Source organism: Varanus komodoensis, unplaced genomic scaffold, assembly GCF_004798865.1.
Source record: "Varanus komodoensis strain SLA01 unplaced genomic scaffold, ASM479886v1 scaffold118, whole genome shotgun sequence".
NCBI classification, from domain to species: domain Eukaryota; kingdom Metazoa; phylum Chordata; class Lepidosauria; order Squamata; family Varanidae; genus Varanus; species Varanus komodoensis.
Genome location: NW_025335339.1, coordinates 384,720 through 410,364, shown reverse-complemented (window position 1 = coordinate 410,364; position 25,645 = coordinate 384,720). Strand labels below are relative to the sequence as shown.

At 57.9% G+C, this 25,645-nt stretch overlaps 2 protein-coding genes across 3 annotated transcripts in view; both read left to right on the top strand.

Annotated features, from left to right (window-relative positions):
* The first annotated feature begins 1,799 nt into the window (after positions 1 to 1,799).
* FHL3 (four and a half LIM domains 3) lies at positions 1,800 to 19,946 on the top strand. Its single transcript, XM_044421350.1, has 6 exons — positions 1,800 to 1,896; positions 16,462 to 16,643; positions 17,803 to 17,977; positions 18,088 to 18,257; positions 18,372 to 18,558; positions 18,725 to 19,946. Exons 2-6 carry the CDS (start codon positions 16,488 to 16,490, stop codon positions 18,874 to 18,876), a joined length of 840 nt encoding a protein of 279 aa, XP_044277285.1. The 5' UTR covers positions 1,800 to 1,896; positions 16,462 to 16,487; the 3' UTR covers positions 18,877 to 19,946.
* A 3,440-nt stretch (positions 19,947 to 23,386) lies between these two features.
* Positions 23,387 to 25,645, top strand: part of SF3A3 (splicing factor 3a subunit 3) — a 10,596-nt gene continuing 8,337 nt past the window's right edge. For both annotated transcript variants that reach the window (XM_044421349.1, XM_044421348.1), the window contains exons 1-4: positions 23,387 to 23,532; positions 23,627 to 23,674; positions 23,778 to 23,830; positions 24,041 to 24,146. In XM_044421349.1, coding sequence (XP_044277284.1) covers positions 23,437 to 23,532; positions 23,627 to 23,674; positions 23,778 to 23,830; positions 24,041 to 24,146 — 303 coding nt within the window. In that variant the 5' untranslated portion in view covers positions 23,387 to 23,436. The remainder of the gene's footprint in view (positions 23,533 to 23,626; positions 23,675 to 23,777; positions 23,831 to 24,040; positions 24,147 to 25,645) is intronic.

Genomic DNA, 25,645 nt, shown 5'->3' with positions numbered 1-25,645 from the left:
CAGAGGGGCATCACCTGCCTGCTCATTTCTCCCCAGCAAATCTCCCTGACACTCGGAATGTGACTGTTATTTCTGAACGTGACGAAAAGGCCAGGCAAGGGGGGCCCATTTGATGCAGGGCAGTCACGCAAGTCACGGTGGCTGTTGGCACCATGTGCAGGGTTTGGCCACTGGAGACTTGGCAGCACTGAGGCCTTGTGGAGCCTGTCAACCCTTACTAGGGGTACCAGGAATGAGGCCTGCTCTAAACAGTAAAATGGGCTTACCCCTTCAAAGGAAACGTACAAAGAAAGGGCCGTTGCGTAGCTCAATTTCCACTGGCAAAAGGATGCACGATAAAGCACAAATTCGTTTGCAGAGTGCCTCAAATTTGTGCGCTTGATTTGTTGATTTCAACAAAAGAAAATTTTCTGCAGGCACACCACTGAAATGTATTGATTGAGTGCCTTGATTGATACCCACCATCAAAAGTGCACTTAAGGCAGCTAACAGTAGGAAAACCAAGATTAAAATAAATGCCATTATACAACTGGATTAACTACCATTTAAAAACAGAACAAGAGGGCACAGCCCAAGACCAGCTTCCGCAAGACCAGCACAGACAGACAGAACAGGAAAGGAGCCCCCCCTTCACAGGAAGTGCCAGAGCCCAGGAGCAGGCACCAGGAAGGCCACTGAACCAGCCTCTGACGGCAGTGGGACCACAAGGGTGGCTTAAAGCACAGCACAAGCAGCATTTTGGATTGTGCCAGAACTTCCACAGGCATGCAGTGGGTTGTAATCAATGCACATGGGACTGTGACCAGACCAGATACAGGAATGGGCAGAGTTGCGGCCTTTGCTGCAACTGTGCACACACAATCTGGGCTGCCACCGCGGCCTTGGCATTCAGGAGCAGTAGCAGGCCTCACATGCACCTTGAGGTCAGGGGAATGCAGTCCCGCTCGGCACAGGCTGGCACTCCCTGAGCACTTGAGTCTGCCTGGAGTAGACTGTATCACTGCCATCAGACACCAGCATAGAATGGCAACACCTTCCTTTGACCATGATGGAAAGGGTTTGGAGTGAGAGGCAACCCCAAACGAAGGGCTGGGTTGAAAGTTTCTTGCACATTTGAAACCCTTCTCAATGTGATAAAAGAAACTGCCTTTAAAAAGAAATGCGAGGGAGAATTGTGAGACACTGTCATGGCCTAGGCTTCGGGATCCTTGTTGTGCTAAGCATTCTGAACGGGGCTTGCCAAGGGGGGCGCACAGCAGTCCTGCCCTGCATTGCGGAATCGTTGCTCCGGCAGCCCGTGGCCTCCTGGGTTCCCTACATGGTTCTTCCCCACGCCCTCCCCTGCAAAAACAGGCCGCTCTGCAGACTTTCCCCAGATGTTCTTCGCCCGTTTTGGGGGTGGTTGTCCCCATTCCAGAAATGGCGCGTTCACACTGGGCAGGGAAGGCCAAGGGCCGTTCACGCACGTGGTGCTGCCACGCCGTTCCTGCTCTCCGGCCGAGATGGCGCTGGAGCTGCCCGGCGCGCCTCCGGCGGGTGCCGGCTGCGGTCCCGAAAGCGCCCCGGCAGCGCCAGCATGGCCGCTCCGCCGCAGACCAGGCAGTGGCGCCCGGGCCGGCACAAGCGGTCGCCGGGACCCCGCCGGGCACCTCTCCTGCCAGGCGCTCGGGCGGGGCGGCGGGGGCGAGGGCGCCCGCCCGGCCCATTCTGGGAAGGCCTGCGGATTGCCCCGCCCCGGCCCCGGCCCCGTGGGCCGCCGCTCCGCCCTCGGGAGGGCCAGGCGGGCGAGGCGCTCCGGGCCCGACTGTCGCGGCGCGCCGGGGAGGACGGGCGCCGTAGGTCGCTGGAAGAAGCCGGGCGCCGGAGCGGCCTCGGGACCGGGACCGGGCGCTGCAGGTAGGCGCGGCACGGGCTGGGGCGGGCGTCGTCCCTGGGCTCGGCGAAGGTGGCGGGGCCGCTCTGGGCGATGATGGCGGAGGGGCGCGCGCGGCTAACAAAGAGGCGCTCGGCTCCCCGCGCCGCCGCGGGGGCGCCCTGTGCCGGGCCGAGCTCGGGCGGGACTTGCTCGCGCTGCCGCTGGGCGGCCCGTGAGCCGCGCCCGCCGACGGGGCAGCGGGGACGAGAAGCGGGCGGCTGCAGGCGCCGGAGGGAAGCGCGCCGTGCATGTGATTGGCGTGCGGAAGACGCCGCAGCTTGCCCGCCGAAGGGAGCGGCCCGGCCTTTTTCCTCCGGCAGCGGGAGGCCTCGCCGCCGAGTCGCTGCCGGCGCGCTCTCGGCGCGAGCGGAAGCCTCGTTGCGCCCCGACTGCACGGCGCTTTGCCGGGCGCCGCCGAGGCATCTGGAGCGCTGCCTCCTCGGCGCGCCGTCGACCCGCGAGCGCCGCCCGTGCGGGGCGAGTGTGCGGGCGCGTCCGCACTTGCGGCTTTCTGTGTTGTGGACCGCGCTCCCGCTCCTGTGCTTGGGGCTCTCACGCCACGAGGGAATTCGGGTTTTCATGTAAATTTCCCCAGGGCGAGGGAGAGTTTCGAATCTGGAGTCATTTTGCGGAGAGGAATGTGTCCGTGGGATGCACACTGTCCTAGAGGCTTTTTTAATCGATGGCATCGAGCGTGGTCCTCGACATAACTCTAAAACCTTGATTTCCAAAACCAGTTTTGAAAGGGGAAACTGGTGCAACTGCAGATGGGTGCAGCTGAATCCCTCAACTGCTCTTCAGTGGACAAACGGGAGCAAAACCCCTATGAAATACTAAAAACATTGATGCGCCAATACCAAGCTCACACCGCAGAGTTTGCAAATACTAGATTAACTAATTTGATGAGAGACAGTTTGTTTAAATGTAAACATTTGGCTTATTGCTTATTTAAACTGAATCTAAGCAATGTTTCTTCCAGCTCTTTTACTTGCTTTGTAAGTTGCTGAGCAAAGAAGTTACTCTAATCAATTTATCTAGCTTTTTCTAAAGGTTAACTTCTGATTTTAAGAAACACCACCTGTGGCATTTTTATCAGAGTAAGCAAATTCCTCATGTGGCACTGCTGCTTCCCCCTGCCCCCCCCGAAAAACATGATCTCTGTGCCACATTTCCAGTGTCTCCAGATGTATGCAATTTGCAGCATTTCCTTTGATCTTGCACTTCGGTTTGTTTGGTTTTTTTACTTGCTTCCTGAAGAAAAGGGAAGCTTGTGCCTCCTCGTTGCATAGCTGTTTCCACGGCCACCCCCAGACAGACAGAAGGGTCCTGCTGATGATTTCAGGGATTGCCAGATGTTCAGGGCGTGAGGATACGCAGGGCAAAAAGGCTCCTGCTGGGCGGCCCAGCGGCGAACAGGCTTGGCCTTCTGTGGTGACTCACAAGGAGCCCCGCCTGAGCAGTGTGCAGAGGTGACGGGCTCATGGTGACGGCTGTCTCCACTGAGTCGGCTGACTTGAGTGGGGACTTGAGACGACTGCTCTGCTCCCGAACTCGGCCTCTGCCTTAAGCAAGGGGCCCCGCTCCTTCCTGTCACTGGGTCCTTGCAAAAACTTTAGAGTGGCTTCCCGTGTTCCAGCCACACAGGAACCCCTCCCACGTGTGTGGCCTTCGTTTCCAAGGGGTGGGGGGCAGATTCCCATTTGCTCCCCAGTTCCCCATCTGTCCCTCAGGCAGCCTGCCCGGTCCTCTCCTAGGGAACTGCAGGGCTTCTGGGCGATCCATTCTCAGGGGAAAGCCTGTCCGGGGAGAACCCTTAGTCAAGGGTCCCTGTGGTGACCACCAGGACAAAGTGAGTCGAATTGAGTTTACCCCTGATGGGTCCTCACATATTTCTCAAGCGACTGCACAAGCGTGATCAGTAGAACATGTTCATTTCCAGTTCAGCCTGGCATTGAGCAAAATAAAGAAGGGTACATTTGCAGAGAAGGCCTCTCATGCACTAGCAGAGTGAAAGCAGGCTGGAACACGGGGACTCGCTCCTCTTCTGCTACAACACCGTATTCTTTTATCTCTCTTCCTAACCATCTGGCCATTGACCATCCTTTCCTGCATTATCTTGGCAACCTCACAAACTCTTGGCTTAGTTCCACCTCCATGTAAGTGCAGAGCAACAGTTATAGTTTCTAGCTTGTGTTTTTTTACATGCTGCTTTAGCCAGAGAAACATGGGGTTAATTCCAACCTTCTCCCCACCTCCCCCAGTCCTCTGGGCCACCTGGAAATCTGCTGTGAGGGTTTCCAAGGCCTGGATTTTGTGGGTGTGCAACGGTGGAGGGGGAATTGCTTCCATCAGAGTGCCACCACTGGGGTGGGAAGCTGCCTTAGACCAAGCCAGTCCATCCTCCCATTTATTTATTTATTTTTCGATTTATATCCTGCCTTTTTCCTGCAAAGGGCTCAAGGCAGCTTACATCATTCTCCTCCATCTTATCCCCACAACTACAACCCTGTGAGGTAGGTTGGGCTGAGAGTCTGTAACTGGTCCAGAGCCACCCAGTTGGCTCCATGGCTGAGCGGGGACTTGAACCCGGATCGTCTGAGTCCCAGTTCTGTGCTCTTAACCACAACACCACACTGGCCCATCCAGCCCACCTTTGTTGTCTCGGACGAGGGGCAGCTGTGCAGTGCCCCCCCCCCCCCCGTGCTCGCAGGCAGGGGCATTTCAGCCCCAGCCAGCATGGAGCCTGCATTCTTCTGTATGCCAAGCAGGTGCTCGGGCGTTCAGCTTTGGCAAAGCCCAGACTACCCAAAAGGAAGAGCCGGTGGTCAGGATGGGCAGAGCCATTTTGTAAGGGAAGAGCTAAATGAGTGTCCACCATCCACGGGTCAGTCACTTGATGTGTGTAACCTGCTAGTTTGCACTTACAAGACTGCATGGCCCAGCCCTCCGAGGATGCTTGTAACTCTCTGGACTGCAGGCACCCATGAAATACGCTAAAGTAATTGCAGCATCCTGTGCAGAGAGGTGGGGGTTCCTGTGTTCCCCCCCATCCTGCAAAGCGGTAAGGTCGCAGCTTCAATGGGGAGGGGAGGGGTGCCACTGTGATGTGACGTGCTGTGGTGGGGGTGCCCTCCTCTCTCCCTTCTCCCCGGACCCTTGGAAGCAGCCAGCACAATGCTGGGCAGCTCTGAGTGCAGATCTCCAGAGTCGGTGCCCGTGGGGTTTTCTGGTCCCAGCACTGGCAATCCCAGCAAGCCTGCCCCCTGCCCCGTGCTCTCTGGGGACTCTAGGCTTGCCCTGCAAATGTCAGTTTGCTCATGATTAGATTTCATCATAGCTATCTTGTTTTGTAATAAAAAAAACCAGTTTAGGATTTTTGTAGTAAACATTGCAATTCCAAATAAGGTTTAGAGTTTACAAGTCCAGTGTGTATTCCTTTTACTCGCCAGCTACTATTCACTATTTCTCTCTTCTTAAAAGCAGCTGAAACAAGGGAGCGAACTGGCATCCGCTCAGAGTAGGGGTGCCTTCCCTCTGCCCAGAATGGGAGGCCTTTCCTCCAGCTGTCCTTTTGGATGGCCGCTGCAGGCGCAAATGGCCCAGAGAGCCTTCAGCCTATCCAGCATAGTGCAGAAGCGCAACACACAAACCTCCAGGCAAGCAAGGAAGAGGGCTGGGCGCACTGTGAGCTCAGCAGGTGCCCTTTTAGCAGAGGCCCCGTGCTGCACTCGGCCCCCCTCCTCTCTGGTGAGGCTGCGCCCCACCATGTTCTGCCCCTGTGCTGAGTCGCAGGCTTTTGCAAGCAGTGCTTCAGGGCTGCCACGGCCTCGCCTCCGCTGGACCCCGTGGAAGGCTCCTCTGGCAAAGGGACTCATTGCAGAGGATATGGGGTGGATGGATTCATTCGGCTGGCACCAGTCTTGTAACAGATGTGCCTGTTTGGTACCCCCCCGGTGACATTCTTGGGTTTTAGGCTGCCCAGGAAGACTCTCAGCTCTGAAGGAGCAAACCTGGGCACACTTGGCACTCATTTCATGCTCTCTTGCAGTCATTTGGGATACATTCTTGCAGGAAGAGAGGGAGTATCTTGGGGGAGGGGCAGGTCAAAGGTTCCAAAGACCCTGCCACTTTTGGAAGTGAAATAATCCCAACTCCTGGGAGATGGGTGACTCGCAAAGGCTGTGAGCCAAGCAAGCAAACATAGTGATCCTGGCACCAAAGAGAGCCTACCCCAAATTTTTGTGATATCCCAGTGCGTTTATGTAAAGATCCTGCTCTGCATATGTATTGCTCCTTCACCTTGGAGGTGGGGAGTGAATAGTAGAACTGGAGTATTCAGGGTGGTATTTGTGACTCACCTGTCTTGAGGGCAGCAGGAATTTGGCATTTGTGGTGTACTTTTGTGGCAGCTTAATGTGCTTTTGGGTACCTGTTTGAGCACTACACTGAAAGCGCAGAAGTGGCATCAGCAAAAAGGATGCCGTGCGGAGCAAACAAAGGTCTGCCTACCCCAAAATGCATCTAAGCCTAGTGATCCCTGCAAGGATTGGGGGGGGGGGGTCATTTGGGAGCACTGGGTTCCCAGAGTCCATGCCTCCAGGTCCTCTAGCGCATGCTACTGGCGCAGCTGCTGGCTCTGTGCAAAGATGTGCATTGCTGCTTCTTATCACGTCGCCAGATTTGTTTCCCAAAGAAAGACATCGGGCATCTCCAAACCCAAATTCAGGATTCCTACCAATAGGGGCTGGAACAGTTATTTTCATGAGGTTTAGGCACATGATTGATCGATCGATCGATCAATTAAAAGCTTTTCTAACCTGTCCACTACTAGCATCTTGGAACAGCTTACAAAAAAATTCTGCCCACTTGCACTTTAATGGGACAAGTTTGAGTCTTCCCGATGCCGACTTCTGAAACGCAGGACCGAAATGGGGACGTGTTTTGCCCCGACTGATCCTCCTGCCTGCCACCCTCGTGCTCTGCAAGAAGGTCCTGGAGGAGGCCGTGTGTGCTGTGGAGTTGCCGTACTGCAAAGAGCTGCTGCCTGAGCCTGCCTGCTGCCCTTATCTTCTGTCCTTTAGGATCTGGCAGGTGGCCAGGGGAGCTGAGCCATTCTCTCTATTGGAGGCAGGTTTGACGGTGCAAACTAAGATTTTCCTTCGGTGGCTGTTGAAATGGTCAACCAAAGCGAACATGAACTAGTCAACACGGGGTAATGCCTGCAGGAGAATGGCTGCGGGGCCTGTGCAGCAGGATGCGGCCAGCGAAGGCCCCTGGGCCATGACTGTTGCTCATGCTGCTTCCCCAGGAAGCACCCCAGGCTGTGCGCTCCCTCTCTTTTGACCGGATGGCTCAGCCCCAGGCCTGTGCGGAGAGCCAGGGCCCAGCCTGCAAAGTGCTGTGCTCTCGAGGGAAGGAAACGGGATTCTCAGAGCAGGCTGGCAGGTTCCGCCGTCAGCCCTGCCCACTGCGAGCCAGGGGCCGTGGCCTGTGGCGCTTCTTGGGCAGCCCCATGGTGGCTTCCGTGGGCCAAGGTGTGTCTCGCCTGCCTGAAGGCGCTGCTGGCCCCAGCACCTGGAGCTTCTGGAGCCCCCGGCTCCTCCACCTGAAGGCACCGAGCCACAGCACAAGACCCTGGCTGACTCCCCGGAAGCTCCCCTGGCCTGGGCGGGACCCAGCAGGCAACGCGCCTCTGCCTGTGCTGCTCAGGCGCAGCAGTGCCGTTTGCCTCAGAAGGGCCCCCGGCACAGCGGAGCGGTCGAGCAGCCCGGCCAGGGGCCCGTGGCTCTGGGAGGTCATCCAAGGCCAGCCGTGCGCTGCTGCCCAGCCTGCTGCTGCCTGCGGGGGCACCGCATCCGGCCGTGCCTCGGCGGCCAGTGCAGAGGCGGGGGAGAGGCCCTGCCCGGCGGGGGGCAAGCCCGGTGACCCCCGTGGAGCTGCTGGGCGGTGCACGCACGAGGCCCCGAGCGGGAAGGGCCCCTGGCATGCTTCCTACAGTGCCCTCCCTGCTGCTCTTGGACGGCAGCTCCTTCGGAGACCGGGTGGAGGTCTCCCCAGGAGACACCCCGGTCTCTTGAGCCACCTCCCCTGCTCACTTCCCTCACCATTGCCCGTGGCGGCCGTGGCTGATGGAAACAGATGCCTGGAATAGCCCCCAGTGTGCTCTGCGGTTGAGACCCGGGGTGGCTTCTCAGAGCGGTCCGGCGTTTTCCCCACGTCCCTCAAGACTGCCGTTCCGTGGAGGGACGTGTCCCTCGTGGCTCCATCCTGTGCAGTGCCCAGCCCTGCCCCGAGCCTTCTGGGGCTGGCTTCCGCCAAAGCCTCTTCCCACTGTTGTGGCAACCACAGCACCGCTCCGTTCCTGAGTCAGACTGTCTCAGCCTGCTGGAATGCTCCCTCTGCAGGCCTCAGCCCTTGTCTGCTCTTCCTGGGAATGGCAGGGGAGATGGCTCAAGAGGCCGGGCTGTCTCGCGGTGGGATCGCCACCGGGCCTCCCAAGATGCTTTGGCACTGGAGCTGTCATTGTTTCCCCCACCCGAAAAGGGGGAGGGGAGCACTCGATGTGGGCCTGGAGGGCAGCTTCAGGCCAAGTCTGCCCAGTGGCCCCTTGGTCGGCTGGAGAAGGAGTCGTTAGTCCTGCAGTGTCCCCGAGCCACACTTTCCTGCTCACTGCCCTTTCGCCAGAGGCATTTGCAGCCCTCCTTTTCACAGCCGCAGGAATTGGGACTTCAGAAAGCTGCCTCCTGGGAGAGGAGAATCTCACCAGTAGCAGAAGCCCAGCGTTTCTCCCTGGACTGTTCCCAGCAGCTCCAGGCCATTCTGCTGCCCTGTCCCCTGAGAGCAGTTTGTGTGGCTCCCTGAGTGGACCAGGGGCCTGCTCAGGAATTTTCCTTGCCTTTCCCCGGGGGAGCCGTGCTCTCTTGGTGACCCTGGGCGCTCCCTTTGTGCTCACGTCTGCGCTGCCGAGCCGGACTAAGAACACGCGTCCCACTGCTGCCCAGCAGGTCCCTGGGAATGGCAGCTTCGTGAAGGAATGGTAGCTGCGAATGCTTCCTCCTGGATCTTTTGCAGTACCCCAGGAAAAGGAAAAGTCTCCATGAGCTGCGCAGAGCCATCCTTGATGATGCCACTGCATGTGTCCTGCGGCGGAGGAGCGGGCAGGGCCACCTTCTTGCTCAGCTCTCCTGCAGCCCCCTTCTAAGCCTGTTGCAGAGGAGGTCATGGCGGAGGGCGGCCTGCTTCTTGCAGAACGGCCCCCTGCATGGAGCAACATCCTTGGTGTGGCTCGAACGGAAAGGGCCCCCCTGCAGGTGCTGAATTCTCAGTAGCAGCCTCAGAAGGCTGCCCCGGGAGAGCCTTTCTTCCAGCTGGGGGGGCTTTGGTGCCTTCTGCGGATGCCCCAGTTCTGTGTGAGCTCTTGGTCCCTTTCCAGGGAGCACAACCAGCCTTGATGGGCCCTGCAGGCTGCATCCTTCTGTCAAGAGCAGCTGTTCACTTGAGGCCGGTTCTCCTTGCTTTTATTGAATGTTTGGCATCTCCCAGACTAAAAATACCAGCTCCAGATTAGGCGCTCTTCAGCGGGGTCCCCTGTGTCCCGTCACGTGGGCGCAGCATAGGCTCCAGGCAGCTGGACTTTGTCCTGGTGCCTTGCCCATAGTATGGGCTGCCCTTTTCCACCTGCTGCTTTTAGGCCTTCTGCCGAGACCTCCTCATGCTTTTTCCAGCCTAGCTTGTGCATTGGCAGGCAAGAGACGTTCCTGTCCACCTTGCCTGCCGCCCTCTATCCCTGTGCTGCCCCGGGGGCTCTGTGCGGTGCCCAGGCTCGGGAGAGGAGGGTGCCTGATGGTGTCCCCAGGGGGCAACAGTCTAGGGCACTGGACAGAGCTTTGGGGGCATGTGTGGGAAGTGGGTGCTGTGGTGGAGGCCAGGAGCATGGGCAGGGGGCTGGGTGGGCTTCCCAGTTGATCACTTTACCTCCCCACAAGCAGCTGCTGCATCTACCCTCCCGCTCTGTCTTGCTGGGCTGCCAATGCCTGGCTGGATCCCCTTCCAAACATTACCAGGATCTTTTTCTCTGGGATTCCACTGGATTTTATCCCTTGCAGAGGCTGAAGCATAGGAAGGGCGCGGCAGACAATGTGTGTGTTGCAAGCTGAAGTGCACATGGGCCTATTTTCCACCATTTGAGGATTATGCAATTGTTACCAAATACTGTACTTTCCCAGTGCATGTATTCGAAAGAGGTAGATTAGGCATAGATAGTCATGCTTGTACTTTACAGACAAGAACACATGCAACACAGAGACCTGCAGTGATACATGCATGAAACACGTATAACATTGATTTGCAGTTGGTTGGTTTGCCATCCTTTTGGGCCTTCCTCTTATTTGTGGGAAGGGGAAAATCCAGTGGGCTGCAAGGTTCCTGCACAGCTGCTGGATGGGGAGCAGCTGAGGTGAGTGAGGCAGTGCTGCCAAGGTTGTGTATGTTGTATGTATGTTGTGTGTTGCAGGCTTGCACCACAGGCAGTCCTGGTGGGGAGGAGGCAACTGAGGCAGAAGCTGAGGAGAAGAAAGCTTCCTCCTTGCTCAGGAAAGAAGATTCTCCGTACTTTCTAGGCTGAAAGACGTTGCTGGTGCCTTCGCCAGCCGAGGCATCATGGGGAATGGCGGGCCTTCCTGCAGCAAATAGACAATTCCATAATAGTCGGAGTGTTGCAGAAACTGAGAGAAAAGGGCTTGGTGGCAGAGGATCACAGCCCACAGACAGAGTTGGGGCCCAAACTGCCCCACTGCCAGCCGCACTGTGCCCCAAGAGTCACTAGAGAAAATGAAGAGGGTGACTCACCAAAGGACAGGAACGGGATTAATCTGGATTTGACTCCAGATGAATCCCAAACATGCTTGCACTCTCTAGCTGGACAGAAGCCTCTTCTGATTCCTGTGGGGATAAAGGGGGTGTTGAAGGTCAGGGGCTTTGACTGAGATGCAGGTGCTAAAATATCACGAACTTGACTGCCATTCAGAGACTTCCTGGGGCTAGATTGTCACTGCGCTCTCTGTGAAGCCCAGCCCTGAACCTCCTGGAAAGCACCATCCTGCTGAAAAGGGGTCCCACAGACTGAGCTCAAGCCTGGAAGGTTCCTTTTCATGCTTCCCTCTGGCCAAGGCAGGCATCAGTGTTCGCAGAACATGGCTTGAGACCAAAAATGGTGACATGGAGGCAGTTGCCAGGGCTAGCCAGACCCTCTCTGAACTGAACGTTCCCTTCTGTTGCAGTCTCATAATGGCTTCTGATGTGCCCTACCCTCATAAGCCGGAGGAAGTTTTCTGTTTGCAGGAAAAGGAAGGCATGGCTGTGCAGGTTAGCATGTAGGGAAGGGAACTGGGGCCACTGGATGTTGTGCTTGTGTGAGTGACTGGGAGCAGTCTTTCAGTTGAGCAAACAGGCACTCGTCTAGCTGTCGGCAGGAATTCCAGGGCAGCAAGGAAAGTAAGAGCACAACAGCACACGAGACTTCGATAGATTCTTGTGGGACCATGTCCAGCTCCAAGTTCATTGCTCGTCACTCTTGAGCTCTGTGGCATATCCATTGACTGTCCTGCCAGCTGCCCACCTCTGTGTCCCTGCACTTTTCATGAAAGTAGCCACCTTGATGGGCATCAGTCTCCGTGGCCATAAGCGGCACAAACCCACCATGTGGCTCCGTGGCGCCTTCCTTGACATCCAAGGTCTGAGTAGCAACTCTGTGATGAGACATGTGCAAGAGAATCTTCCCTGGAGTTGCTTTCAAGGGGGATCCCCTCCGAATAAATCGCCACTCATTAGGCAAGGATCCCGCCTTGCCCAGTGGCAGGGCGGGCAGTCGGGCATCGAATTTTAGCAGGGTTTTGAAAACCCCAGAACAGAAGGGCAACTTGGTTGCCAGTGTAACTGAGAAATCCAGGAAGGGCCCAACCAGATGGCATGCGGCTTGGCGGTAATTGATGCTTGGGATCGTAAGGAGAGCCGCTGGTCCCCTGCTGCTTCCCGGAGGGGGTGCATCCTGGATCTCCTTGTGGTGCCACCCTGGTGGGCGGCTGATGCCGCACTGCTGTGCTCCCCTCGGGGTAAGGAAGGCTCTGGCTGCCCACGCAGGCCTGCCCGGGCTTCCCCGGTTATTTCCATTGGTTCCTGAAGGCTCTGTGCGTGGGCCTGGCCTCTGACGAGCACAGGGCATCGCCGTGCAGCTTGAGGGCAAAGCGCCACTTCCCTCTCCTGCTCTGCCTCGCTGGCTGGGAGAAGCCGGGCCTTGCTGTGTGCTGCTCTGAGCCTGCTTCTGGTGTGTCTTGCTGGCAGGGCTCTCCTCATACTGGCTAAAAGGGCCTGAGCGGATTGAACATTTCAAGAAGGCCCCAGCCATTTCCCAAAGGAATAGAAGGCTTGCTACACATTCATTTCTTGGCCAAGCAGCAAGAGGTAGCATTTTTAAAGGAATGGTCTGCTGCCTGCACAACCATCAGTCAACGCCGCCTGGTGCTCTGAACGGGGCCTGGAATTCCGAGTTGTGCTCTTTCTTCCGTGGGGCTCTTTGAAAGAGAACCTGGCAAGATGGGCTCTCTCGTCCCCGCAGGGATGTGTCCTAGTTGGTGGGGACGGATCTGCAGTCGGCTCGGGTGTGCTGGGACTGCAGCCGAGGCCAGATGATATGTGCGCGGCTCTCACCAGCTCTGGAAAATTTCAGCTGTGTGATGGAAATTTGGCCTCCTCTCGGGGAGGGGGGAGGCGCTCGGTGCTTCCTCCTGGCCGCAGCAGCCCATTGAAGCTGCGCAGCTGGTGTCCTTTTCCTTTAAAAGAAAGGCAGGCGTGCGCCCACACCCGCGAGTGTGCGTGCATGTGCAGAGGTGCAGAACAGATGGCCTGAATTTTTCAGCTAGCTCTATGGAAAGTCACTGAAGTAACTTCCTGCCCAGTTGGTGTTCTGTATTTTGAAGAAGGGGTGGGAGCTAGAGGCCTTGCCTGGAAAATGCATCACGGTTGCCTCGTTCCCCTGCCCATGCAGCCCCAAAGCTGAAGGCACCGCAGAGAGTGGCTTTGGACGTGGACTCCCCACAGGTTTGTTTGTTTAAAACATTTCTATGCCGTCCTTTGCATAGTCTCAGGACGGCTCACAACAACGGATTGGATTTCTCCCTGCTCTCGCTTTCACCAGATCTGGAGGGATGGGCCCTTTGGGCTCTGGGCAAGACCGGGGTGCCGAAGATGGCACTTGGTGGCAGCCACTTGCAGCTGGACCTGGGCAGCGCTTGCCTGAGGTCATGGTGGCACTGCGGCTTAGGCCTCCCCCTCCATTCCCCACCTCGGGGTCTGGGAAAGAGTCCCCGTGGTGGGAGTCAGCAAGAGGGCGCCAGTTCCCCCAGGGGATCCCCCCAGGGCAGTGCCGGCAAACCACAGCGCTGAGCAAGGAGGGTGGTGGGTGGCTGAGCAAGGAGAGTGGCGGGCGAGAGCTCCGCTGGGGAGGCCCAGGGCCCCTGTGGGCTGAACGGCACCTGACGGGCAGGCCCACAGCCTGCCAGGCACATCACCTGGTGCGTCTGCCGGGGAGCCCAAGTGCAACAGAGCAGAGCCGAGCCGCCTGCCCCGCTCCTTCCCTGGGGAAGGGGCACCGGGCAGCAGAGCTGTGCCAGCCGGGCTGCCCTCAACTTCCACGCCACCTGTTCTGGCCTGCGAAGGGAGGCCAATTCTGCAGGTGCCTGCCAGCCCCCAGTCGACTGCGGCTGCCCCTTGCCCCATTTGCATGTGCACCCTGGCTGACAGACACAGTACACTGAGGCACATTAAATACCAGGGTGGATAAAAAAAAGCATTAAAAGATCAAAATTTGATTTTTTAATTTAAATTGGATTTTTAATACAATGCTTTTGAGGAAATATCTAAAATAGTTTTCTGATTGAGATGCATCATAACCCAAAGATTGTTCATCATGAAATAAGGATTAGTTTTTAATTATGTAACATGAGGCTGTATATTCATGCAATGTTTAAATTTTTTGATAAATGAATTCCATTCATCCATTCACAATGTCATGCTCTCCCAGAGGTTTCTGCATGATTATTGGGTAATTTTTCTATCTAGAAAATATTGTCACAGATGCTCGGTATTATTAATATTTTGATGATGCAGCTTTGTGTGCAGGTGTGTCTGCAAATTATATAGAAAACCATGATTGAATCTAGTCTTACTGACTACTGATTTAAATCATGATTTGAATTGATATGGTTTAAATCAAATCCACCCTGTTAAATACATAACGATTTCAGATTAGAAAGCAGCACCCAAGCCAGCCCTCCCACTCGCTGGCCCAGCACTTTTTGCAGAAAGCATTCCTTGCCAGCAGAGGAGCAGCGTGGGAGCAAAACTCGCTGCCCTTGGAAAGGGTTTCTGCCACATGGGGCTCCCCACCGAAATGGCCCTCTCTCTCAGGTGGCCACCAAGCGCTCCTCTGAAGGTGGCACTCGCACAGGAAGGGCCTTTCCAGAAGACTGCCTTGTCTTCTCCGATCCTGTCCTCCCATCCCTTCTCCCTGAATCCCTAGCAGCCTCCAGGCAAGAGGGCAGGGCTTGAGGAGTGAGTGGGGACTGCAGAAAGAGCCCTGTGTGGTGGGCGAGATGGACAGCCTCTGAAGGCCGGTGAGGAGGTGTCCTTCCCTGCTTCCTTGCCATCATGAACATGCGAGGTCAGCACCAGCTTTGAGTCAGGCCGGAGAATGATCTGCTGATGATGCACTGCCACCCCACAATCACAGCAGGCAGTTTCCGGCTGGTTTTAAGGGATACATACACAACACACTGAAGCAATCCAGCCAGGAGGCTTCCAGAGTGTGGATAACTACTGCCAGAATGGCTCGCTCTCAGTCACTCCAGGGTCTCCTCTGCTGGATCCACCTAAGCTGGTAGGAAGCCTCTGGGAGCCACTGGAGACACCTCCAGTGGCAATGACAGATCTGGGGCCTTGCACAGGTGGAGAGCCTAAACCTCAACCATTCCCGGGCCTATCCAGGCCCAAACAGTAGATGTGATTTGCTCCATCTTCTTGTGCGGCCAAGAAAACCAAATTCATGGCATGGCCACGTCTTCCGTGCCAGTGATGCACGGGGAGCACTCTGGGGTTGCCTTGTCCGAAAGGTCCTGAGCTTGTCAGACTGGACAGCATTGGGGTGGATGCTGAGCTCCCCCAGAAAAGGAACCCCAGCAGTTCCTCAGCAAAAGGCCATGACTGTCTTGTCAGCAAAAACTGCCATTCACTGTGAACTAGTGGAATCCGTCACATGCTCCGAATACCTGATGCCAGAGACAGGCACTCAGAATGGGCGCGTGGGGACCTCTGCCATCCTCCCTGTGCTGACACAGGGCTGCGTGTGGCTGAGGCGGCCAGTTGTGCCCTGCTTGCCCAGGTTGTGGCTGCTTGGGCTCAGCCAGCTCCTCATCCATTTCTGATTGTGGTGGCGGCTGTTGCCCACCCCAGTAGACAGCAGAAAACAGGAAACTGGGGTGGCATGATCCCCCACCCTGCAGATCTTGGGCGCGTGGTATGATTCTTCTGCCTGCTCTGGGAGGTCCTTACTCCAAGTAGCTAGTCCCTGTGCTACAGGGTGGACCAGGCACAGTCACTCCCATGGCTGGTATGGGTTGCCTGGTCCCCTCCCTCCCGCTCTCCTTCAGTTTGTTTGAAAAAGGGTTGAAAGGTTGGAATTTTCCTGGAGGCCAGGACTACAGCTGATGCTGCCTGGTTTCAGCTAGTCGGAGCACGTGGCAGCAAGAGTGCTGGGCTGGCCTCGCTGCTGGGGCAATAAATGAGAAGGTGCTGGAGGCCGGGGTGGTGAGGCTGGCAGGAGGAGGGGCGCCTTGAGCCCTCCTCTGCCATCCGCTCTGTTCTGCTTAACCAAAGGCAGTGCCCTTCCTTGCAGGCGGCCGGCTGAGCCCTGTCCCTTCACACAGGAGCTTTGCCAAGCACCCTCTTTCTGAGCACCACCCTGCTTTGCAGCAAGAGGTGGGAGGGGAGGGCGCACCGTGTCCCTCCTCACACACTGCCTCACTTTTGTTCTCCGGAAGAGCCGCACTGGTCCAGGAGTGGGTGGTCCTACAGCGCCCAACGGAGCTCCTGGCCTTTTGTGCGATTCGCCTTCCACCTCTGACGCATCCCTGGCTCTCCGCCCTGCCGGGCAGGTGTGTCTCGGAGCAACCGACTGGGCTTCTGATGCAGCTGGTGGAGACAATAAGCCAGGACGAGACCAAAAGCTGAAGGAGAGGCCGTGTGGCACCACTCCAGAAACTGGACAGGAAATTGTGCTGATGTCCTCTTCCCAAATCGCCATTTGGTCACTTGCTGTGTCATCGCCCTCTGCCCCACATTCCCCACAGTGGCTGCGCAGAAGCAGCGGGAGCCTTGCCTGGCCATGGCAAAGCAACCCATCTGCCCGCCACCGCCCTGTCAGCCCCCCCCCCCCAATACTGCCCAGCTGCCTGCCTGGGGATCAGTGCCAACTGGTGCCTTTTCTTTTCTGCAGGGGGGGCGCGGGCCCCGGTCAGCCAGCATGACGGAAGGCTTTGACTGCGCGGGCTGTAAGGAGTCCCTGTACGGGCGCAAGTACATTCAGGTGGACGAAGGGCCCTTCTGCATCCCCTGCTACGACGCCCAGTTCGCCAACACCTGCGATGAGTGCAAGGAGCTCATTGGGCACGACTGCAGGGTGAGTCCCCGAGAGCCTCCGCCACATGCCAGGGGCGAGCCAGGCACGAGGCGGGGCGAGTCCTCTTCCCTCAAGGTGCACGGTAGGCGTCTCCGTGGAGGGCGAGTGGCCACGATCCTTGGAAGGACCGGCTGCTCTTCCCTTGAACACACGTGTGCACGCACCCCATCCCCTTCCCCAAGCATGTGCCCAGAGGTGCCCCGCATGATGGGCTCACCAGCTCACCTGCAGGGCGCCCCATGTGGCCTGTGTAGGTGGCGCTGTCCAGCAAGATGGACATGCGGGGATGGCCAAAGCTGATTCCAGGGTGAAGATCATGGGCAGCAGGTGTTTGCCCTCACCGAAGGGGAAATAAGCCGGGGGGGGGGCAGGTTTGGGCAGCTCAGGAGCAAAAGACACAGACCCCTGCGGCTCTGGCCAGCTCCGCTCCCTCGTGCCCGCCATGCGTGTTGCCACTGCCCAAGGGGCTCTGGGAGCAGAAAGCAGCAAAGCACGGCCATCACTGGCTTCCCCCGGCTCTGACTTCCGAGGACACGCAACCAGGCCTGCCCCTGCTGTGTGGCCATCTGTGGGGCACTGAGCACACCCCCCGCAGCAGGCCCAGAGGAGTACGCAGAGCCCTCGTGGCTGGCTTCCATGCAGAGCCGCTCTCTCAGAAGGCTCCCGCACTCGGTGGCTCTCCAGCGGAGGGAGCAGTCCACGGCTCATGGACTGGCCACAGTGGCCGGGTGGAGTGCCCCACATGCAAGGGGAGGCATCCACGGAGCAACCTGAGAGGAGGGGAGGCCCGTCATGACTGCCTGCGTGGGAGCTCGCTGGGGCACCTCCACGGACCCCCTCTGGAGAAAGGGGGCCGGGCAGCATGGGCCCTCCTTGGAAAGGCCCTGTCTCCTGGCTCCGCTTTCAGCCCTGCTGGTTTCAGGCGCAGAAGTGGTGCTGGGGATCAGGTCACGGTCTGTGTACGTGACCGCCAACAAAGCGGCGCCTTCTTTCACTGCTGTGTCTGGCTTGGCCCCCAGTTTCTCTCTGCTCCTCCATGCGCCAAGCTCCGGCCCCTTCCACTGGCAAGTAGCCCCCTCCACCACCTCCGGAAGTCTGGTGGTGCGGCTGGCTGCAGGCGGGAAGGCCCTCACCCCGACACCCACTTTTCCCCTCGCAGGAGCTCTACTACGAGGACCGCCACTACCACGAGGGCTGCTTCCGCTGCTTCCGCTGCGACCGCTCGCTGGCCGATGAGCCCTTCACCTGCCAGGGGGAGGCGCTGCTGTGCAACGACTGCTACTGCCGGGAATTCTCCTCGCAGTGTGTGGCCTGCAAGCAGGTGGTCATGCCAGGTGTGTGCCGCCCAGCGAGGGCCGCCCTCCCTCCCCTCCCGCGCCGCGGAGGGAGGGGCTGGTGCATCCGCTCCTGCCCGCCCGCTCACAGCCCGCTGCCCTCTCCGCAGGCTCCCGGAAGCTGGAGTACGGCGGGCAGACGTGGCACGAGCACTGCTTCCTCTGCAGCGGCTGCCAGCAGCCCATCGGCTCGTGCTCCTTCATCCCGGACCAGCAGGACTACTACTGCGTCCCCTGCTATGAGAGCAAGTTCGCCCCCCGCTGCACCCACTGCAAGAAGGTTGGTCCCGTGGGGGTGGGGGCCCTCGCCCGCGTGAACCTACCGTGCGGGCAGCGGGTCGTAGGAGGGGAGCGCTGCAACCTGCCAGTGCAAACCCTGCTGCTGTGCCCGCAGTCGCTGACGAAGGGTGGCGTGACTTACCGGGATGAGCCGTGGCACAAGGAGTGCTTTGTCTGCGTGGGCTGCCAGACGCCCCTGGCCGGGCAGCAGTTCACCTCTCAGGAAGACCAGCCGTACTGCATCAAGTGCTTCGGGAGCCTCTACGCCAAGAAGTGCAATGCTTGCGAGAAGCCCATCACCGGTGAGCAGAATGCACCCTGAGCAGGGCGAGCTGGGGGCATTTCTGAGATGAAGGTCGCCAGCTGGAGGCAGGGTGATGGGGGCAGCGTGGGCTGCTCCGGCCCCACTGCCGCTTCTGTGGGGTTGTGTGTTTTGCTCCCCGTGCCAATGCGTTCTCTCTCTTCCAGGCTTTGGAGGGGGCAAGTACATCTCCTTTGAGGATCGCCACTGGCACCACAATTGCTTCAGCTGTTCCCGCTGCACAACCTCGCTTGTGGGGAAGGGGTTCATTCCTGAAAACGAGGAGATCTTGTGCCGCGAGTGTGCTGGCGACCTCTGAACAGCTCCTGGCGGCTGCTGCCCTTCAAGCTTTCTGTGTGCCAAAGTCCCCTCCTGGAGCAACAGCGCCGGCCCTCAAGGGAGCCTCCCCTTCTCGCCAGCCTGGCGCTTTCATGCCCTCTGTGGCTGGGCTGGCCTGCAGCTTGAGCAGCTGTCCAGATTCCTCAGGGTGGCCTCTGCCCCAGCAGTTCTGCTGCGAGGTGGAGGGCCACTGGCTCCCCTTCCCTGGCCCAGGCTACTTGCAGAGCTGTGGCTGGGCACCGCCCGTTCCTTGAAGCAGGGTGCCGTTACTGACAGTCCCACCTTGCGGAGAGGTGTGTGCACATGTGCGCATGCTTGCAGCAGCATCCCAACACATGCATGCATGCGCACATGCACACACTGAATGTGCATTTCCCCATGAATGCCCCATCTTGGGTCTGGAGAATGGACCTGCTTCCTAGAACAAGGCCTATTCACCCTCCCCTTTTCCTAGAGAGATCCAGCTTGCTCCCTGGTAGTCCCTGCCTTTGTAATAAGCGGGGTGAAGAATGGCGCAGACCCCCCCACCACCACCACTGCTGTGCCCCATGTGGCCCAGCCCTGCCCTGCCACTGATGCCAGGAGTCCCCCCTCCCCCCGGCTTCACTTCCCAAGGCCACAGTGAGTGTGCAACCCCAGTGAACATGGATCTTCCTGCCTGGGATTGAAGCTGCCTCTTCCTCGGCAGCAGACAAGAGTGGGCACTTGGGACCCAACACGCCTTTCCCAGGGAGGATGTGGAGGGGCGCCTGGGCCACCTCTCGCCACCCACAGGGACGAGGCAGCCCCCCAGGCCCGCAGCAGTGGGGCCTCCCTCGCCATGCAAAACCGATCCACGAGGAAGCCCGTTTCCCAGGCGCTCTGCCAGCGTCCCCTCCAGGCCCTGTTGCTCCCTCCCAAATCTCCTGTCCTCCAGAGGCTGCTGGTACATGTGTGGGCGGTCCTTCTGAGGTGTTGCTGCCTGGAGGCCAGGTGTGTGCCCACCTTTTGGTCCACGCTTCACCAGAGTGTGTCCCTTTCTGGCTTTTTCTAATAAATCATGTTACTGGACCGCTGGAATTATTCTCTTTAACAGGCTCTTGAGGTGGGGGGGGGATCACTCTGCCTTTGCTCCAGCCAAACTTTTAAAATTACAATAGTCCCCCAACCCACCCATCCACTTGAAGGTCTCTCCCCCCATCAGTAATTATTTTCCTGTCGTGGTTGGGGGTACCTTTTGTGCAAGTCTAGCATTTCTGTTCAGGGGCCCTCCAAGGAGTATTTGTAGGCGCTGCTGGAATTGGCTTCTTTCAAAACAGCTTTAGGAGGGAGGGAGGGAGGGAGGGGCTGGCACTCAGCCCAGCCGGGAATGGGGCCTCCTCTTTCCCCACCCCCCAGATCAGTTCCCTGGCTTTTGTTACCTCTGGGCCATTAGGATCCCATTACTGATGTTCTTCTCCAAAAAAGGAAATAGCCCAGATGCCAGTGGCCGGAGAGATCTGGATTCGCTCCCAACACGAATGGGTCATGACTTGCTTTGCCTGCCTGATTTATTTGTGGGGAGGGAGTGGTGTGAGGCAATGTGGTGATGTGGGAAGGCGTGGTTTTGTGGAGGCTGGAAATAGCCTCAGAGCTGTAAGTGAAGTCGCTGTGGCTAGAAACCAGATGTGAGGGGACTGGCCGCATGGTGCCGGGGGTGCTGGGGAAGGCGGCCTGGTAGCCAAGGGCCCTGCAGTGGTGCCGGCCTGGCCCTGGCGCAGCAGCCCTGTGCGGGGCTCGCCCAGGCTGTGTGGCCACGCTCCGTCCCTTGCACATCAAAGAGTTTCACCCAGACACACGGCCACACCTGCCCCATCCGGCTTGTGCAGGCAGGGCAAGTGCTACCCGGAAGCCTTGCAGTCCTCAGCCCTTGGGCCTGATGTGTCTCCTGGAGGCCGGACTTCATGCCCACCTCTGCAGGCCACAGTACCTGAGAGCGTAGGAACAGCTCTGCAGGCCCACTCCCATCTCTTCCAGCGTTCTGCTCACATGGTGGCCAGCCAGACGCCCACAGGCCCCCCAGGCAGCACCGGGGTGCTCAGCCTGCCCTCCGTGCGTTGTCGGTCATTTCAGAAACGGCCGGGCTTACATGGGCTGTGCCTCTCCCCCAAACTCTGCTTGCAACGTATGTACATGCATGCGTTTATTTTAGGATGCTCCTGCACTGCCTCTGGAGCAAGAAAGCCTTGCTTTTCACAGCATGTTACTAAATTAGTAAAACATGAATAATAATTTCAAAATGCAAATAGTAAGAGATAAAAGCCAAATAGGGCAAGAGCCAAACAAGTATAAATAGTTGTAGCACAAACAAGTGATGAATGTCCAAGTGCTCTGGGAGGCATACTCTGCTTAAGACATAATGAGGAAAGCCATTGCAAATAAAGGTGCCAAGATCAGACTGCCCTCATATGAATCACTGCTGCAGCGGCACTCAGAATATCAATGCAATTAAATAACTACTGAGCTTGATCACCAGACCTTTAAAAAAAAGATGATATAGCACTGGAAAGCATGCAAAAAAAAAAGGCAACTGGGGGTGGGGGAAGCAACTCCCATATGAAGAAAGTTTACAACAGCTGAGATTAGAAACAGCAGGAGTCAGAAGGGGCCTAAGATTGTTTAACTTAGGAAAAAAAAGAGGGAGGGGATACATGAGGGAGGTGTACAGAATGATACATGGTGTGGAGAAGGTGAGGGAGGGAAATACTCTGCATGGTGTGAAGGAGGAGATTCCCCCGCCCCCGCCCCCATCATAAAGTAGGGTCATTCCGTGAAGCCAAGGGTAGGAGATCCAGAGCAAATTGTAGGCAGCACTTCATGCAGCACATTGTGAAACCACAGAGTTCATTTTCACAAGGTGTAAGGTTGGCCACCTATCTGGAAAGCTTTCAAACGGGATTGGACAGATGCATGGAGAGGGCCACCTGTGCCTGCTAGTCCTGATGGATGTGCGCCACCTTCAGTATCAGGCAGAAGTCTACATACAGCAGCTGCTGGGGAACATGGGCAGTAGGGTGCTGCCACACTTGGTCTGCTTGTGAACAGCCAGGCAGCCGTCATGGGAACACGAATGGGCTTCATTCCCTCCCGCACGCACGCGCGCGCGCACACACACACTGGTACTCCTGTGTCTGTAGGAAGAGGGGGAGAGGAAAGGCAGCCACAGAGCTTTGCTTTTTCTTGGCTAGTGGGATCTTCCCGGCTCTGCCTATTCTACCAGCTGGCCCTGCAGCCACTCAATTTCTCCCCCTTCCCCACCTTTGGGCAACTCAGAGATTCTGAGCTGACCTGCATGTTTAGCAGAGCAAAGATATTCAGTGGGGTGCTGTTGGTATGGGGGGGGGGTTCTACTTTGCTTTTTGTTTGCATGTTTGTTTCAGCTACCCAGCTCCCTACATGTCGATATTTATGTTCATGAGCTGCTTTGCTACCGTTCCTAGAATAGGAACATGAGCATGTGTCAGATAGTACAAATATCCAAATTAAAAATAAAACGGCATCCGCGATTTGAAAAGCATGCACACGACCAGCAGGCAGGAAAGATTAGAATCTCCACTCCCACCCGCTTCCGCTGTGCTCCTCCCACTAGACTTTACTTGTCCACTTTTTCCAGGGGGGGTACTCAAAATAATGCTCCTCCCCAGCCCACCTGGTGTGAAGCAACTGCCCACACCTGCTTCCCACCTTAAGGGCTTCTAGGCACCCCGATGAGCACAGGCAGGAGAAAGAGCAGGCCAGAGGAGCCAGACTGTCGGAGCAACTGTGTCTGCAACGTTCCCTCATGCGAAAAGTTCTGCGGGCAGCTGCTTGGCAAACGGGGGCGACCAGAAGACGCCCCAGCCACCTAGTTGCAAGGAGCGTTTTCTGACGCGGTCCCGCAGGCCCAAGGCGCGCCCGCCCGGCCCGGCCCGGCCCGGCCCGGCCCGCTCCGCTCCGCTCCGCTCCACCGCCTCAGAGCGCGGCCCCGACGGCGCCCTGGCGAGCAGCGCGGCCACGCACCGCCTGCCCCCGCGGGCAGCCCGGCGCCGGTCACTGCGCTCCCGCTCCGAGGATCGCTCCCCCGGGGATCAGGCTCCCGCGGACTTCCGCCGCCAGGCTGCGTCCCCGGGACAGGGCCGCGTGCGCGCGGCGGGGCGCTCCGCGAGTGCCCAAAGCGCCCTGGAAGGGCTTCCCCGCCTCCCGCAGCAACGGGGCCGCGCCGTGCGCCGCTAGCCGCAGCCCGGGCCGCGCGATGGCGGGGGGCCAACGTGGCCACGGAGGGCGCGTCTCTCGGGCCACTCCAGCCCGCGCCCCCGCGCACAGAGGAGGGGCCCCCGGGGCAGCGCCGCTGGGCCCGCTCGCTCCCTCTGCGCGCCCCAGTCCGCCCACGGCGGGCCGGGCTGGGGCGGGGCCTCGTTCGGGCCGCGAGGGGGCGCGCTGACCCGGCGCGCGGCGCCTCGACGGCGGAAGCCGCGGGCGCGGGAGGCGGGCTGCTTCCGGCGCGGGCCCCTCTGCCGCCGCCGCCGCCGCCGCCGCCGCCGCGATGGAGACGATCCTGGAGCAGCAGCGCCGCTATCACGAGGAGCGCGAGCGCCTGATGGACGTCATGGTGAAGGAGATGCTCACGCGCAAGTCCACGGTGAGGGCGGGCGCGGGGGGGCGCGGGGCGGGCGGCTGGGCGCGGGGGGGCCGCCGCCGCCGCCCTCACCCGCCTCCCTTCCCTTCCCGAGCAGCTGCGGGACCAGATCAACTCGGACCACCGCACGCGGGCCATGCAGGACGTGAGTATCCCCGCGCCGGCTTCCCGGGGGAGGGCCCGGGCCCCGCCGCCGCCGCCGCGTGCCCCGCGCCCACGCTTCGGTCTCGCTTCTGTCTCCCTTCCAGAGGTACATGGAGGTGAGCGGCAACCTGCGGGACCTCTACGACGACAAGGACGGGTAAGAACGAGTCGCGCTCTCCCGCCCGGGGCCTGCCTTTGCCGCCGCCCGCTGGCCTCTCTCCGCGAGCGTGCGGCCGTTGCCCGGGCCGGGGCTCGTCTGGGGCCGGACAGCTCGCCGTGCAGGTCAGGCAGCCGCGGGGAGCCGTCGCGTTCCCCGTGTGGCCGCACGCCCGGTGGGACAGTCGTGCTGCTTCCTCTGGTCTCTCAGGTTGCGGAAGGAAGAGCTCAGCGCCATTTCAGGGCCCAACGAATTTGCCGAGTTCTACAATCGGCTCAAGCAGATCAAGGAGTTCCATCGGAAGCACCCAAATGAGGTGAGGGCGCCTTGTGTCTTTTGAGCTGGAGCGGTCCTCAGGTGGGGGGGTGGGTCCACTGGCCGGAAGAACCTGGCCCGTTCCATCACTGCGTGCCTGTCCGCCCAGCAACTTTGGGGTTCCAAGTTTGTTTTAAGCATTAAGTTGTTCATTTGTGTTCTGACTTATTGCTTTACTTATGTTGTTCCTGCTTTTGCTCCCATTTTTTGCTTTTGTTGTGCTCCTACATGCCAAGCGCAATCTCCACTGCCTTTTCTCAGGCCAGAGACTTCCTTACTCATAATGGAAAGGCTCATAACAATGGAAAGGCTCATAATAGCGAGAGATCTAGTGATGCTAGATAGGGAAGGGAGGCTGGCAGCCACACAACACGGCTTCCACAAAAACAGGTCCTGCCAGACAAACCTTGTGGAATTCTATGACAAGGTTTCGAGGTGGCTGGATGGAGGAGATGCAGTGGATGTGGTTTACCTGGATTTCAGCAAGGCCTTTGACAAAGTGCCCCATGATATCCTGGCGGAGAAACTGAGGTGTTTGGGGATACACCAAAGCACTGTGGTGGATTATTATTATTATTATTATTATTATAACATTTCTATGCCGCCCCTTGCCGAAACCTCGAGGCGGCTTACAACACAATAAAATACATTGAAATACAATAGAACATAATAAATTACCATTAAATACAAAATTACAAAAAATTCACTGAGTTACAAATATAAAATTAAAATTATCAGTATAAAATAAGTAAATAAATAATATAGGAGGAGAAAAGAGAAGGAAGAAGAAGTTGCCCTGGCCAGATCATATGTTTTAACAATTAAAATGATGTTTAAATAAAAAGGTCTTTACCTGGCGCCGAAAAACCAGTAACAACGGTGCCAGGCGGACCTCTTTGGGGAGTGAATTCCATAGGTTGGGCGCCACCGCAGAGAAAGCCCTCCTCCGAGTACTTACTCTCCTAATTTCTTTCATGGAGGGTTCCCGGAGAAGGGACTCTCCCGCAGATCTCAAAGGGCGGTCGGGCATATACGGACGTAAGCGCTCGTTCTGGTAGCCAGGACCCAAGCGGTTTAGGGCTTTATAGGTCATAATCAACACCTTGAATTGGGCCCGGATTAGGACATGATTGACTGACCGAAAGCAGAAGATAACCATTAGTAAGGAATTGTCAGGATGGGGTCCCCCAGGGCTCTGTCCTTGGGCCGATCCTGTTTAATCTTTTCATTAACGACATGGAAGAAGGGGTGAACAGTCTGCTGATCAAATTCGCAGACGACCCTAAAACTGGAGCAGTGGCCACAACTGAGGAGCAGGTACTTCAGATTCAAAAGGATCTGGACAGACTATGGAAGTGGGTAGGAGACAACAGGATGGTGTTCAGTGTGGATAAGTGCAAGGTCTTGCACTTGGGGCATAGGAATGGATGTCATAAGTACAAGTTACGGGACAAGTGGCTGGAGAGCAGCACTTGTGAAAGGGACCTCAGGGTGCTGGTC